Here is a 16,171-nt window from a genome sequence, read left to right as displayed (position 1 = left end):
CCTCCTCCAATAGTCTACCACACAGGCTCTTCCTGTTACACAAAATGTTGTATACTGCGTGCTGTTTGCTTCGAGTGGAGTTGAATTGGAATGTAATGGTGCGGTTATAGGAGGGAGGAGAGTTGTAAAAGTGCTTGTGCAGGTTTTTAATCCTTTTCCAATAGCTGAATATAGACAGATTTGCTGGTTTACTAACCAGTTGTTTAAAGTTCATTTAAAATAACTTGTATAAACAATGGGTACATGTAAATATATATTATGTTTGCATTATACGTGAAATTTGTATGTGTCAACTGCTGCAGAAAGTCAATGTCAGTGTATTTTTATTTTGGTTTTATTAAGTCACAGCGCAGTTGTTAGATAGCATCTGTCTGTTCATGTTAAGACCACAAGGTGGAAGCACAAGTAATGGTGTAGTAATGGTGACGTTCCTTTACATGTTGCTACATGTCAACTTTTTACTGTACATGAAAACACTTTTAAGTTCAGTTAGGCATGAACATTTCTTTTAAACGTATGTGCCCACCATTAATACTGAGCACAGTGACACACGTATACATGCATACAGAAGCAACAGGACACACACACACACACATATATATATATAAACTATGTAGTATAGAATATAGTGACTTTGACTCAACATAAATGCTTGATGTCTTTATTTTAAGTAGCACATAAACACTAGTTTACATTAATCCACTGTGATGTTTAAGTGCACATATCTACTACATGGGGATCCAAAGTACAAATAATATGTATCGTACTTACAGAATATCATTTTCAATTGTATTTTGCATTATGGCCAATTCAATTATATGTAAGTTACAATCTCAAAAATGCATCACCAAATTTCTTTGGTGTACCAAAGTACACAGTGGACAAAGCTTGTTGTGGATCATTAAAACCTGTTTTAATGATCTCTTTGAAAGAAACACAACTCAGAAGTATTCACATTTATTTAAACTATTTTATACACAGGAAAAGTGTAATATTAACATTCACATCACTTATATACAGAATACAGTTGTTTGTTTCAGTTGCATATATTAAAAAGTAACTATCTTTTTTATTTTGACAACTGCAACATGCTGAAGGCGATGACGTGTGCTTCTGTGGAAACGGATCAACAGTTCCAAAGAAGAGCAATGAGGAAGTAATTTCATAACTCTGAACAGCGGCCCTGAACGGCAGATAAGTGTTGTGGCTTGTTTCAGTCAGAGTGCACTCATTTCCAATGTAATTCCTACTTAAAAGGTTTAGACTTCATGGGCAAATTGTCTATCTGTTCTATTCTTTTAAACGGAGATTTAAATGAAACCTCTAATATGGGTCAAGAGGATTACTAAGTTGACATTTTAGACAGATTTGATACAGTTTAGTCATCTCAGCCTTTATGTATTTAAGGAATGTGTTTTCAAAAAGAAATGCAGAATGACATTTAAAAACAAATGGCAACAAAAACCAAATCAAACAAAAAGAAGAAAGAAAACTCATTTTGTTCAATATCAGATCTGGAATGTAGATAAATGATGTGATAGGAGCTGTTTTGCCTATCCATTTATAGAAAACAAACACTGAAAATATTAAGGCTACAGGCGCATGCTGGTTGATATCTGATATCAGTCATTTTATGTGGAAATTTTATGGATGCTTTACATTAAAACCAACTGTGTAATCAGAAACTGAGGAAGGAAAGTATTTACAGTTGAAATGTTCTCAGAATGAATACCTGTGGATGCTCTATATTGAAAAATGTATACATTTATATGTAAAAGCAGGACTTATAGTGTAAAGATCCCATGAAATGCAAAAAGCAGCCACTAATTGGCTCTTGAGTTACAATTTACATTTTAAAACCCTTTCCAAGTTCAAAAATGAAACCTAGGTCACAGTCACAGTGCTACACAGCTTGATAGCCAGCATCTGTAATTATTGGCACAGAGTGGTCAACAGACATTAAGGCAGAAAAAGGTATTTGGAGCTGCCCGTCCTGGACATTGTGGATGAAACCTGGAAAGACTTCACTTAAGATGCTTTGAGGAGTCTTTTTGAATAATCCCTCCTTGCACAAAAGTTTTTCGTACTCACCATTTCCTTGCTCTACAAGCAAAATGTCAGGCTGCTTCTCCAGACTTGGAAGTGCCTGGTAGTCATCATCCACTGCAAGAAAGCTGTTTGACCCTTTAGGCACACAGCCATAACAGGGATTTTCATCACATATTGTCACCTCTTCACCTAGCTTTGGTTTACCACTGATGACCTCATTAGAGCTCTCAAACTCTGCCTCAGCTCTGGATGAAAATTCACAAGAATCAGATGCGTTAGTCCCACTAGAGACAGAGGACAAGCTGGTGTCTTCTTCATACGAAAATGTCCCAGAATCTGCTTTGTAGGATTGATATGACATGTCTGTTTGCCTTAGAAATGAACCAGAATCTTGCTGTGCAGGAACTTGACAAGATGGTAGCAGCTGATGAGGACACATTTCCATGTCGCTCTTACTGGGATGGTAATCAGGGACACAAAGCATTTCAGCCTTCTCCTGTGCCTCCAAGTTGCCCGTCATGGCCTGATGTTCAGAGACGGGAATAAGGAGGGAATAGGTTTTATTTTCAAATACAGATGATCCTGAACTGGTGTCATTAGCTTGGACACTACACGGATTGTAGGGAGCTGAGCACAAATCGCTTTTTTGCATGTTCATTAATTGTGTAAGGGGACTGGTGGTCACTGGTGATATGGGGCTAATATTCAGGAAAAGTTTAGAAAGCACATCATGAACAGCTTTAGTGATAAGAGGTTCTTCGTTAATAGTCTCAGGGGGTTCGGCATTCGCATAACTGAGATCGGAGGAGCCCGTGCTGATCCCACTGCTTTGCTGAAGGCTTCCACTGCTTGTGTCTGTCAGTGACATCTTCGACCTGAATAGAGAAACAATTAATGAAACTGCCAGATATAAATCCTCAAGAAAATATCTTGTAATGCTGATGCATCGATGTAGCCAATACTGACCCCAGTTTACTGTCATCTGGTATAAGGGGCTCAACGCAGATACTGGAGGTGATGGATGTCTCAGGTTTTAAGACCTAAACAAAAGGGACGAACAATCTTAAACATTTCAGTTAAAGGAGGAAAATCTTTCGGAACCAACTTTGGTATGTTTCTGAAAGTGCCTTTTAAGAATCCCTCTTGTTTGTGACGGGCATTTGAATCCAGGAACGTCACAGACAACAAAAACAAACAGTCACTTTAGGAAGGTCATAAATTCAAGCTCAGCTGTAATCCCGGCAGATCATGTGATGTCAGCACTATCCAATATAAGGTGCAAGGCACCGTTAGTAAATGTTATACTGAGCGAACTAATTAAGTTGGTTTAGCCCGTGTACCGTTGGTGCAAACCTCCTCCCATGTATTCATGTTTGATCTGTGCTCATGAAACATGAAAGGGTGTGGAAGTCAGTGAAGAAAGCCGTACTAAGAATATAAATGACTGCAGATGGAAATAACACTGTTCTTCTGAGTATAGCAGTCCCAACCACACTGCTATTTATGGACAGAACATAAATCCAATGAATTGCTACTAATGAAAAAGTAATGAAAACAAAAATCATAAAAATTTCTCACAGTTATTACTAACAAAATACACGAGTGTAACATTTGAAGTCAGAAGCTTTTGACGAGTGTGAAATGTGTCTCACCTGATCTTTGCTTGGATAGATATTAAGAAAGCTTGGATTTGGAGGTTTGGTAACCACATCCCACCAGTTTCTTTTATACCTAAAAGGGAATGTTAAAAAAAAAAATCAACAAAAATGATAAAGAAGTTCTAGTATTTAGGAGAAATGTGCACTGGCAGAAACTGGCACAAAAACCAAACTTTTTATATGCACAACTCACCTTACATAAGAGCCATACATAACAGCACTTAAGATGACAGCAGCAATACTGAGGCAGACGATGATAACCACAAGCGGGTAGGGTGGGGAGCGAGCTGTGAAGGTACCTGTTTGAAAAAAGTTTGATTGATTGATTGATTGATTGATTGATTGATTGATTGATATACCTTTATTAGTCCCACAAGGGGGAAATTTCATAAGGCTGCCGACCTATTGCACGCAATGGCGGCGCCGTTTAATGCTTATTCTATTTGTACAGAAAATACACAACTATGAGCAAACAGTACTGTATACAGACAAAAGCATAAATCAGCTTTTGTATTTTTTGTTATTTCCAAAAGCATAAATAAAACCTTGGTAATCAACGATTCAAGCAAAAATGAAAACGGGAGAGGATGAACATGATAATGAAGAACAGGTTCTTTCTTTATTGTGACATGAGTCACGAAGTTTAACGCAATCACTAAATTATTCAAAGTGTTTGGAGAAAGTAAATATTAACACTACTGCAAATAACAAATGTGAGTGCACTCTCTGGAACGTAAATAGAAGGACATGACATCATAGTAATTCTGTTGTTTTGGAAAAAAATTCAAATGAACAAACTGAACCTTCACAGCAAAGTATGCATCTCTTTGCTTTTGAGATATTCAAGGATCTTTTATATTTGAATACAGGACATTGTAGTTCAGCTTTAATGTTACAATCTAAGCTGCTCATCTCCACTTTTCTCCGGAGACAGCAGCTTCCATGAAAGTTAGTTTGAGAGTTAATATTAAAATTCATATTATTTTTCAGCTGAATGTGTAATAGAAATATAATTAGTGTCTCTTAACACGGTTAAGAAATATAGAATTTAATGTCTTACAACTGAAAAAAGACAATACTTACCAGTTTGAAATTCCCACTCTTTGCTACTGTCACTGAACTTGCCACTCAGACTTAAGAAGCTTTTCACGCTGACCACATATGTTGAATTTGGATCCAGGTCTTGACCTTCATAGTAATTTAGTCCATCAGCTGTGGTAACTGGTTTGAAACGTTCAGATGTCTAGTATGGAGGTACAAAAATAAGTTTAACAGTTGCCCATGTTTACATCTCCAGAACAAATAGTTATTGAGGCATTGTTCCTACCTTTTCTGTTTCTCCTTTTTTATAGTAAGTCAGCTCAGCCGTCATGTAATCGTTTAGAAGTCCCGTTATGTTTGACGTCCACTTGACTTCAAAATTCCCTTCGGATTCAGTGACTGATGTGATTGTTGGAGTTTTTGGTTTTACTGTACAGAAACAGAAACAAGAGCATTAAAGTGAATGTTTGTTCCACCTGTCTCTCTAGCAGATGCAGAGTTATGGGCTGTAGTTTAAAAGAAGTCAACGTACTGCTCTCTGTGACACCGAAAACTTTTGACTCCATGACGTTGCCATCTTTCCAGATAGATGCTGTGTGAGTTTCTCCAATCACAAGTATCAGTCGAAAGGAGCAACAACATTGTCCAGTGCCACACTGCTGTAAAGTGCAATTCTTCTGACTGCAGGAAATAATAATACAAAATGCTTAAAACAAACAATATTTATGACATCTTAGGCTGATTAAGCTAATATTACATTTTTATGTACAGCATTTTCACCCAATGCCTCCATCCCACATTTTTATTTGCTCTAGCTCACAAAAGTCAATGTTTGAGTCTCACAAAATCATGGCTGGAAAATGAAAGCATTCTCCTTGAAATCCCAAGATGATTACTAGATAGAAGAGGAGTTGAAATGGAAGAGTTAGGCTCCACAGTGTGGTGGTTTACACCTTCGCCTAACAAATAAAATATGTGCTGTTTTATTCCGGGAGGAGACAACCCCTTCTGAATCTCGAGAAAAAAACAAACACAAAAGCTCCAATATCAAACATTGCTGCGGAGACCCTATGTCAATAAGGGAGCGGCCAAAACCAAGTGTACAAATACAAACTTCAAAATCCACAAACAAGAAGTACAATATATATGTTCTTCATGTGAATGTTAATATTTATAATTTTATTTACTTTTATTTACTTTACTTCAGCATTATAACATGCTCCACTTTCAGTTTGTTAGGATCATTTCTGTGAGGTCAGTCGCACCCCTAAAACTAAGAAGCAGAGACACAACAAACAACCAAAAACTAAATCCCCGCATATCAGTCCAAATATGCATCCACTTAATGAGCCAAAGCAAGTCCAAACCCGCCCAAGGAACCCGCTGTTACAGTCCTTGCTCCGCACACTAAGTCGACAGTTCAGAGCTATTAACAAAAGCAGGATCCACTCACAGTGACGCAGCTGGTTTAAATGTCATAGTTGATCAGTTTAATATTATTTAATATTAAAATTAGACTAAAAAACAAAGAAAAACATCTCAGTCATACCCGTCTACACTCTGGAGAGTCAAACTGTACTCAGTGCAGTTTTGTAGCTCCAGCTGACACAACATCAGCTCGTCAAAGTCGTTGGTACAGTCAAGACTGGAATTAGTTGTCTGATTGTTTCCTGCACGAAACATAAATTATAAATTGTGGCTCATTAAGAATTCACACATAGAATGATCCATTACAGCATCTGTAAACTACATACCAGAGAGAACTGCCGCAGTCGCGATGTGCCCTAAAAGAAGCACGATAACACAGATCCTGTCGCAGACTCGCCTGGAAAAGAAAAAGGTAAACGGAGATCTTTTCTTTCAACAAACATGACATATTCAGTAAGAAAGACAACTTCAAGTTATTCGGGTTACCTATTTGAATCCATTATGAGACGACTTAGTGCATTTTTTCTGCTATGAAAAATAGTCAGCCGCGGTCTATATCCTGGGAACGCGAACGCTGCTTACGCCCGAGTCTCACAGTCTTCCTGTTATGGGAGCGCTAGAAGGATATATTGCGCCACATTAGGGGAAGTCAGTCCCACTCACATTTCTTTAGAAAGACAGAACCGTGCGCATAAAGCCACAATAGTAGCCGAGGGGGAAGTAGACTCAAAACAGCTACTGAAATCCCAGTGTATGTATAGAGTGAGAAATTGGGTTTAAATTAAAACAGACACCCCCAACAAAAACCAAAAAAAACAAACAAAAAAACAAAACCAAAAAAAATGTACATATGAAGATGTTAACATCGGTGGAAACATTTAAAGCAAGCATCGATTTTTTTCGTACACATTACAGACATCAGTTAATATCTCCCACTGTACTGTGTTGTGTACTGTGTTCTGTGGGTACTCATGTCTCATGACTCACGTCTTTATGTCTTTTCTCAGCTGTTGGCACACTGAGAGCATTTATTGTGAAAGGTGAAAGTGACTAATTGCATGTTGGCCTATGCCTCACAGAGGTACGCATTATCTGACACAGCCATATTGAATACGCTTAATGATATCTATTTAATACTTCAACAAAAATATTACCAACTTTGTTGGTAATGACAGCTTTGAGGTGTCTTGTGTGCCCCATTCTTCCAAACAAACACTCTTCAAATCCTGAAGTTCTCTGGGCCTCTTTGATGAACTCTGAGCTTCGCTTCTTTCCACTGATTGGAGTTGGATTCAGGTCAGGTGACTGGCTGGGCTATTCTAGCAGATTTATTTTCTTTTTCAGAAAGCCACTGAGAGTTTCCTTGGCTGTGTATTTGGGATCACTGAATTGCTGAAAGGACCCCCCTTATTTCATCTTCATCATCCTGCTCCATGGCAGCAGATATTTATCTAGAATGTGTCCATCCATCCGTCCATTTTCTATTTAACCTTCCTTTAGTTATATGAAGCATGCAAGTGACGTTCTGAAAAAGAGCCTCACACCATGATATGCAGTGCCTTTTGACCTCCAATGTTTGTAGTATGGGATCCAAAGAGTTTAATTTTTTGGTCTCATCTGGCCAGATTATATGCTTCGAGTATTTCACAGGCTTATCTAAATGTTGTTCCTTAAAATTGAAAAAATGCTTCAACATGCTTTTTCTTTAGCAATAGTCTTGTGTGGTGAACGTGCACACAGGCCATGGCAGCTGAGTGCATTACTTATAGTTTTCTTTGAAACCATTGTACCTCCTGGTTCCAGGTCTTTCTGTAGCTCTCCACCAGTGGCTTTTGGCTCTTTGACAACTCTTTTGATAATTTGTTTCACTCGATCTCTTAAATCTTGCAGGGAGCACTTGGTCATGGCTGGTTTATGGTGAAGTGATGTTCTTTCCACTTCTGAATTATGGCCCCAACAATGTTCACTGGAACCATGAGTAGTTTTGAAATTCTTCTGTAACCATTGTTTGTATCCTTTGTAGGTTTGTTTTGCAATAATAGGGTTGCGAAGGTCGTGAGAGCGCTCACCATGTTTACTCATCATGTTTACCCATGATGCTTTTTGTGTGACACAGTGTTAATGAGAAACCTTTTTATAGACTATATGTTTGGACTGAACCAGCTGATCTTAATTTGTACTAAGTCGGAGTATTGCTTTCTAACTACTGATAGATTTCAGCTGGCGTCATGAAATTCCATGCTTTTTTTGCTTGCACCTCTCGTTCTTCCTGTGTTGAATACTTTTTCCCTTCGTTATTTGTCATCATTACACATAACATTGTGTGTGTTGGATTGGATGGGCTGCCTCTCTCACTCTCTCTCTCTCTACATATATATATAAGGAGAAATCTTTAAAATGAAATGAACATGATGTACAGAATTTAAATAGAAGTATTTAGTGGTTAGACTCTGATGGCGTGTCTCAGCTGAACGGTATCCCAGTGGTGATAGGGATTACATCAGGACCACCTGGGGTTTAGACACTGGTGGGCGAGAGTACTAGTACACTAGTACTAGTAGTACTAGTGTACTAGTACTACTAGTACTAGTAGCTAACTAAAATACTTGATGATGTGATGGTAGGTGCTAAACTTTGCCAAGATGGATCAGACAGAAAAAAAGTTTTATTTTTATTTTTCTGATTCATTTATTAGACCAGATGTAATGTTGACAAGAATTTGTGATCACATTTAAAAGGGAACACTTTTCAACTTCAGATGTACGGTTCGCACAAAGGATATCTACTCTACTGCATCATTTTGTACACTTTTAGTCAATATATTTATGACTGTCATAAAATAAAATGTAACATTTTGTTTTGATGGGATCTTTATTTGAAAAAAGAAAACAACAACCAAAAAACATATTAATAGACGTGTTATAATGCTCCCTGTGCTCCCTTTCTTTCTTTCTTTTTTAACTGAATGCACTCTCAGTGACGTTTCCTTGTTTGAAGACCAAATACATCTTGTACTGTTCTTGTCCAAGAGTTGACCTGAGTTAAACTGGAAGTGTTTTGGTAGTGTGGTGCAGTTTGGATAACACATTAACTGTTGTGTTGAACTGTCAGTAAAAAGGACCATAAAGATCTAGTCTAAGAGTATACTGCCCATGATTGCAAAGATATATATAACAATCAATTATTTTAAATTTAAAACTGTATGTCTTCGGACTGTTCATTAAGCAACTATGGCTTTAAGAGAAGGATCCAAGATGCAGGCACTGTCTTTGATGCAATTGAGCTTTATTAACAGGAGGTGAAAACAAGCAAAAGTGAGGATGGCGAGGACAGAACTAAGAAATAACCTGAACTGGGAAAACTAGTGAACAAACCTGAAACCATAACATGCATAACATGCAGGGAGAAACACAGGATGATGAGCAGAGAAATGCAGACGGACCGACAACGAGCAAAGGCAAACACACACTTATCTATACACGGAGGGAAACAAGGAATGGCAAACATGAGGGAGACACGGCTGAACCTAATTAACATGACGAAACAGGGAGGGCGGAAAACTGAATACAGTGACACCAGACATGGACCTTTAAAATAAAACTGGAAATACACAGACTGAACTTACAGACACAGACTCAGAGACACGAAACAGAGAGAGCACAGAGTACAGGGACCAGAGTGACATGAGGAGCAAAGGAATCCAAAACCTACGAACTAGAAATACAAAACAGAAACCAAAACACTAGTAAACACGAACCAAGAAGAAACCACAGACTAATAAAAAATAATAATACAAAATCAAAACACCTGTTCACATACCCAGGACCCTGACAGCAACCCTGCAAACTGTGATTTTGCATTTATCTCAGATTACAAAGTGTTAGCAGGCACCACTGTGACAGAGGAGCATCTTCCATTTTCTAAAAATGTAATGATTCACGGTACACTGGATTAAGCAATATGTTTATGAAAAAGTGTTAGCATAATCTTACTGTATTTGTCCTAAACATTTACATTTTAGGAAGTGGTTTTGTTTATTTCAAATAAAATCAGATGCTTTTTATATGATTTTAGCTTAGCTTGTGTAATTTTACACTACACAGACAGCTTAATTTTCAAAGATGCTTCTGTCATAACAGCTCTGCATGGCACATGACAAGACAAGAAACAACAACAGCTAGTTATTCTGTAAATTTGACAGTTGATGAAAGATGAAAATTAGTGATTATAAGGTGCAAGTCTGTGTTTGCTTTGCTCTTCTGTGCAAATATTTTTAAGGTGATTCTTTCACATTAAACATGAAGCAGCGATTCATCGAATGAGTGAGTGTGACACACTTTGATTTTCCTTTAGCATTAGGTGAGTATGGATATTGCAAGTGCTTAGACAACATAAAGAAAGTAAGTTGAAGCATGGCATGGTGGCAGGCGGGCAGGTGCATGAGAGGCAGAACGACGTGCCAGCCACAGCTATATAATCGGGGAACAGAGAGCCGAGGACTTCTCAGATGACACTGATGGCATTGATGAGCCTTTCCCCGGCAGGGGCCATCAAACCTGTCAGTAGACATTGCAGAGAAAAGGATGGTTGGATTGTATTATGGGTGTGGATAATTCAACCTGGAGAACCTGACTGGGCTTAAGAGGCTTTGAGCGATAATGGTGAACTATGATGTAAATGTTTCACATTAACAAGAAACCCATCATTCACATGTAATATTCTTCTTTTGGCTGCCTCATGAAGGGGGCCACAATGGCTCATCTGCCTCCATCTCCTGCTGTTGTTTGAATACTCCTCTCTCATACTAGTCTTCTCCATGTCCTTCTTCACATCATCCACACTTTTCATCTCCATATTACACATTCTTTGTCCAACATATAACCTCCTTTCACTATCGCTCCCCTAAACATGCCTAAACCATCTCAGCCTTGCTGCTCAAATTTTGTCTCCAAAAAACTTATATCAAAGAAGTATTTTTTATTGGCACACTTTATGTATAAAATAATAAGGGTGTGATATCTTGTTGTATCTTTTAACATATACAGCATAAAAAGTAACGAGAAGATGTGTTGTAAACTTCCACTTACAATTTAATTGGTGGTAAATGTTGAGAAAGAAAGTGTTGCAATGTGGCATAATTATGCTAGGCTGTGGTTGCTCCTGTACAAATAAACAAAAAAGTTTCAGTTATTTTTCTCCCTTTTTCATATATTATATTATCTGTTGTTACACTGTGAATGTGTTCCTTTACTTTTTTTAAAGCGTAGCCTGAAACATATGAAAAAGAGTCCCACAAATTTAGGAGGGGAATTTAAAGGAGCTCAGTTTTTGTTTGTGATTTGTCCGGTGCTGTAATATATATAAAGAATACACACTGCAGTCAGAAGTTTGGACATACCTTTTCATTTATTTGTTTATTTTTTTACTACTTTCTACATTGTAGATACATACTGAAGACATCAAAGATATGAAGAAAGATATATGGAATTATGTAGCAAAGAAAAAATAAATAAATAACTTTAAATATGTTTTATATTTTAGATTCCTCAATGGAGCCACCTTTTACTTTGTTGGCAGTGCTGCAAACCCTTGGCCTTTCTCTCAACGAGCTTCATGATGTAGTCACCTGAAATGGTTTTCACTCTACAGGTGTGGCTTTAGGGTTCATTTGTGGAATTTCTTGCCTTCTTAAAAGGGTTGAGAACATCAGTTGTGCTGTGCAACAGTTAATGGTTAACTATTGGATATATTTGAAAGGTCATAAAAAAGTCAATCTGTTAAGAAAGTGTTAGGAAAATGTTGGGAGAGGGGAAAGGATTTTAAAAATAGTTTTGGGTGGGTTGGGGATGATAGAGCTGGAGCATTTAAAGTATATGACAAAGAATTTAGTCAGACATTATTGTTGCCTTTAAGGCCTTCATGGACATGGAAATACATTAAGGTAAATAGATCATTATATATTAAGAATATTAAGAAGAGGAAATTTACAACAGATATTTGTCAAGAATTTTATAATAGATTGGAGAACAAGTACAGTGACTATTTACAGATGTATACAGATGGATTGAAAGATCCAAAAACTAGTGTGGTAAAATTAAAGTTAAATAAATAAATAATGTTTGTTTAGCTTTAATGTTACAATCTAAGGAGCTCATCTCCACTTTTCTCTGGAGACAGCAGCTTTCATGAAAGTTAGTTTGAGAGTTAATATTAAAACTCATATTATTTTTCAGCTGAATGTGTAATAGAAATGTAATTCGGGCCTCTTAACACAGTTAAGAAATACAGAATTTACAACTGAAAAAAGACAATACTTACCAGTTTGAAATTCCCACTCTTTGCTACTGTCACTGAACTTGCCACTCAGACTAAAGAAGCTTTTCACGCTGACCACATATGTTGAACTGGGATCCAGGTCTTGACCTTCATAGTAATTTAGTCCATCAGCTGTGGTAACTGGTTTGAAAATTTCAGATGTCTAGTATGGAGGTACAAAAATGAGTTTAACAGCTGCCCATGTTTACATCTCCAGAACAAATAGTTACTGTGGCATTGTTCCTACCTTTTTGGTTTCTCCTTTTTTATAGTAAGTCATCTGAGCAGTCATGTAATCGTTTATAAATCCCACCATGTTTGACGTCCACTTGACTTCAAAATTCCCTTCGGATTCAGTGACTGATTTGATTGTTGGAGTTTTTGGTTTTACTGTACAGAAACAGAAACAAGAGCATTAAAGCGAATGTTTGTTCCACCTGTCTCTCTAGCAGATGCAGAGTTATGGGCTGTAGTTTAAAAGAAGTCAACGTACTGCTCTCTGTGACACCGAAAACTTTTGACTCCATGACTTTGCCATCTTTCCAGATAGATGCTGTGTGAGTTTCTCCAATCACAAGTATCAGTCGAAAGGAGCAACAACATTGTCCAGTGCCACACTGTTGTAAAATGCAATTCTTCTGACTGCAGGAAATAATAATACAAAATGTTTAAAACAAATGATATTTATGACTGACTGTCCAAAGACATACAATTTGTGGGGATAGGTTAATTGGATAATCCAAATTGCCACTAGGTGCAGAGATGGGCAGTAAGTAATCCGATTACTTTTTTCAAGTAACGAGTAATGTAAGGGATTACCATTGCAAAAACGGTAATTAGATTACCGTTACTTTCCCGTAGGAACGCTGCGTTACTGCGTTACTAAAACCGTGAGTTTTTTGCGAGAATGTCTCATGACAGTGACGAAAGCGAGTGCGACGTTCGTGACAACAGCTGTCTGCAGATCAACAATGGATAATATATCAAGTACGGGAGAGAGTATGAGCGTGCAGCGTTTAAAGCGTGGAAGTACTGACCTTATTTTGAGTTTGATTCCATAAAAAGTGACAAAAACATTAGCGTCTGTTGTGCGTGGGAAGAAAACTTCTTTTTACAGCGAAAAAAACCCCCTTAACTTCCAAGCAAGCGCCGAGTGCGCTACGACTGTAATGTGAAATTCATAGAGAAACTCGCGGATTCTTCCACTGACCGCTGCAGCACACCTGCACCAGGGTAAACCTCCGCCTACCCCAGTCCTGCTTTACAGGTGAAAATAGAGCAACTAGCCTTTGACTTTATTTATTTTCTGCTGTGTTTTACTTGCATCTATTTGAAAGAGTGAGTGTAAACACAAAAAATATTTTATTTTATGTGCTGGAATGTGCAGAAAATAGGTTTAAATGTTAAACAAATTTCTTCCAGTCAGAGAATGTTGCATATAATTTAATTTTTGCTTGATGCACAAAGTTAAAAGATTAAAACTAATAAAACAACTTTTAAAAAGAGAGTTTTCCATTTGATTACATTTTGTATGATGGATTATGCAGAAAAAGTAGAATTGGGCTGAAAGATCTATCGCTTTATCACCTATTCAGGTTGTAAATTGTGTTTTTAAAAAGTAACTAAGTAACTAAGTAATTAATTACTTTTGAAAATAAGTAATCAGTAAAGTAACGGGATTACTTTTTGGGGGAAGTAATCAGTAATTAGTTACTGATTACTTTTTTCAAGTAACTTGACCAACACTGACTAGGTGTGAATGTGAGTGTGAATGGTTGTCTGTCCCTGTGTGTTGGCCCTGCGACAGACTGGCGACCTGTCCAGGGTGTACCCCGCCTCTCGCCCTATGACAGCTGGGATAGGCTCCAGCGCCCCCCGCGACCCTGGAAAGGATAAGCGGAAGCGAATGGATGGATGATATTTATGACATCTTATGCTGATTAAGCTAATATTACATTTTTATGTACAGCATTTTCACCCAATGCCTCCATCCCACATACCCGTCTACACTCTGGAGAGTCAAACTGTACTCAGTGCATTTTTGTAGCTCCAGCTGACACAACATCAATTCGCCAAAGTCGTTGGTACAGTCAAGACTGAAGTCAGTTGTCTGATTGTTTCCTGCACGAAACATAAACTATAAATTGTGGCTCCTTAAGAATTTGCATATAGAATAATCCATTACAGCATTTGTTCACTGTAATGTACATACCAGAGAGAACTGCCGCAGTCGCGATGTGTGCTAAAAGAAGCACGATAACAGAGATCCTGATGCAGACTTGTCTGGAAAAGAAAAGGGGAAACGCAAAAGGAGATCTTTTCTTTCAACAAACATGACAGATTCAGGAGGAAAGACAACTTCAAGTTATTCGGGTTACCTATTTGAATCCATTATGAGACGACTTAGTGCATTTTTTCTGCTATGGAAAACACTCAGCTACGGTCTATATCCTGGGAATGCGAATGCTGCTTACGCCCAAGTCTCACAGTCTCCCGAGTCTTCCTGTTATGGGAGTGATAGAAGGATATATTGCGTCACATTAGAGGAAGTCAGTCCTACTCACATTTCTTTAGGAAGATAGAACCGTGTGCATAAAGCCCACAGTAGTAGCCGGGGTGGGGGAAGTAGACTCAAAACAACTACTGAAATCCCAGTGTATGTATAGAGTGAGAAATTGGGTATGCATTATCTGACACAGCCGTATTGAGTAGGCTTAATAAGATCTATTTAATACTTCAACAAAAGTATTATCACCTTTGTTGGTAATACTTTTGGTGTCTGGTGTCGGTGTCTTGTGTGGCCCGTTGTTCCACACAAACACTCTTCAAATCATGAAGTTCTGTGGGCCTCTTTGATGAACTCTGAGCTTTCCACTGATTGTAAGTTGGATTCAGGTCAGGTGATTGGCTGGGCTATTCTAGCAGATTTATTTTCTTTTTCTTGTTATATATATATCTATATAGCCTATATATATTGATGTACAGAATTTAAACCTGGCGAACTTGACTAACTTAAGAGGCCTTGAGCGATAATGTAAATGTTTAGAAAGAAACCCATCATTGACATTTAATATTCTTCTCTATCGCTCCCCTACACATGCCTAAACCATCTCAGCCTTGCTGCTCAAATTTCGTCCCCAAAACACTTATATCCAGTAAGTATTTTTTTTACTGGCATACTTTATGCACAAAATAATAAGTGTGTGATATCTTGTTGCATCTTACAGCAGAGATATACAGCATATACAGCAGAAAAAGTGACGAGAAGATGTGTTGTAAACTTCCTTTCACAATTTAGATTGGTGGTAAATGTTGAGAAAGAAAGTGTTGCAAGAGTTGTAGATCTTGTTCATGTGGCATAATCATGCTAGGCTGTGGTTGCTGCTGTACAAAAAAAGAAAAAAGATTCAGTTATTGTCTCCCCTTTTGATAAGCTTGAAAGTATAACATACCCATGCACTGGCTCCTAAAACCACAACTTCATACAATTCTTTCTTTTGAAATATTTATTAATGTAAAACAAAAGATGTGAGTCAACATTTTTAAAATATCTTAACATAATTTTTTTGGAAAACTTAATTTATCTTATTTTTAATAAGTTCTATTAGTTGTATTATTATCAGAATTAGTTAATAATAGAATTAGCATTTTGTGATAGTGTTTATTGATTGTCCGAATGA

General features: G+C 37.5%; 1 protein-coding gene across 2 annotated transcripts; it reads right to left on the bottom strand.

The window, feature by feature from the left end:
* Positions 1 to 647: 647 nt before the first annotated feature.
* Positions 648 to 15,000, bottom strand: LOC100705710 (uncharacterized). Of its 2 annotated transcripts, none has more exons than XM_005458988.3 (10): positions 14,870 to 15,000; positions 14,704 to 14,774; positions 14,492 to 14,612; positions 12,985 to 13,133; positions 12,739 to 12,881; positions 4,791 to 4,950; positions 3,901 to 4,006; positions 3,702 to 3,780; positions 3,016 to 3,089; positions 648 to 2,924 (listed from the first exon to the last, which is right to left on the bottom strand). In XM_005458988.3, the coding sequence occupies exons 1-10, from the start codon at positions 14,881 to 14,883 to the stop codon at positions 1,904 to 1,906; spliced, it is 1,938 nt and encodes a 645-aa protein (XP_005459045.1). In that variant the 5' UTR covers positions 14,884 to 15,000; the 3' UTR covers positions 648 to 1,903. The 2 variants fall into 2 exon arrangements, with proteins under 2 accessions (XP_005459045.1, XP_005459046.1); XM_005458989.4 differs by lacking the exons at positions 12,739 to 12,881; positions 12,985 to 13,133; positions 14,492 to 14,612; positions 14,704 to 14,774; positions 14,870 to 15,000 and adding exons at positions 5,035 to 5,177; positions 5,281 to 5,429; positions 6,298 to 6,418; positions 6,503 to 6,573; positions 6,663 to 6,800.
* Between the last annotated feature and the right edge of the window lie 1,171 nt (positions 15,001 to 16,171).

This window comes from Oreochromis niloticus, linkage group LG1, assembly GCF_001858045.2.
Source record: "Oreochromis niloticus isolate F11D_XX linkage group LG1, O_niloticus_UMD_NMBU, whole genome shotgun sequence".
NCBI lineage: Eukaryota > Metazoa > Chordata > Actinopteri > Cichliformes > Cichlidae > Oreochromis > Oreochromis niloticus.
This window is presented reverse-complemented; position numbering and strand designations above follow the sequence as displayed.

Bases quoted from the DNA above. Each gene is read 5' to 3' on its own strand.
- LOC100705710 (XM_005458988.3), bottom strand. The intron at 4,007-4,790 runs GTAAGTATTGTC...TTTTTCAAACAG, and splicing joins AGAGTGGGAATTTCAAACTG to GTACCTTCACAGCTCGCTCC. The intron at 3,781-3,900 runs GTGAGTTGTGCA...ATTCCCTTTTAG, and splicing joins ATGTATGGCTCTTATGTAAG to GTATAAAAGAAACTGGTGGG.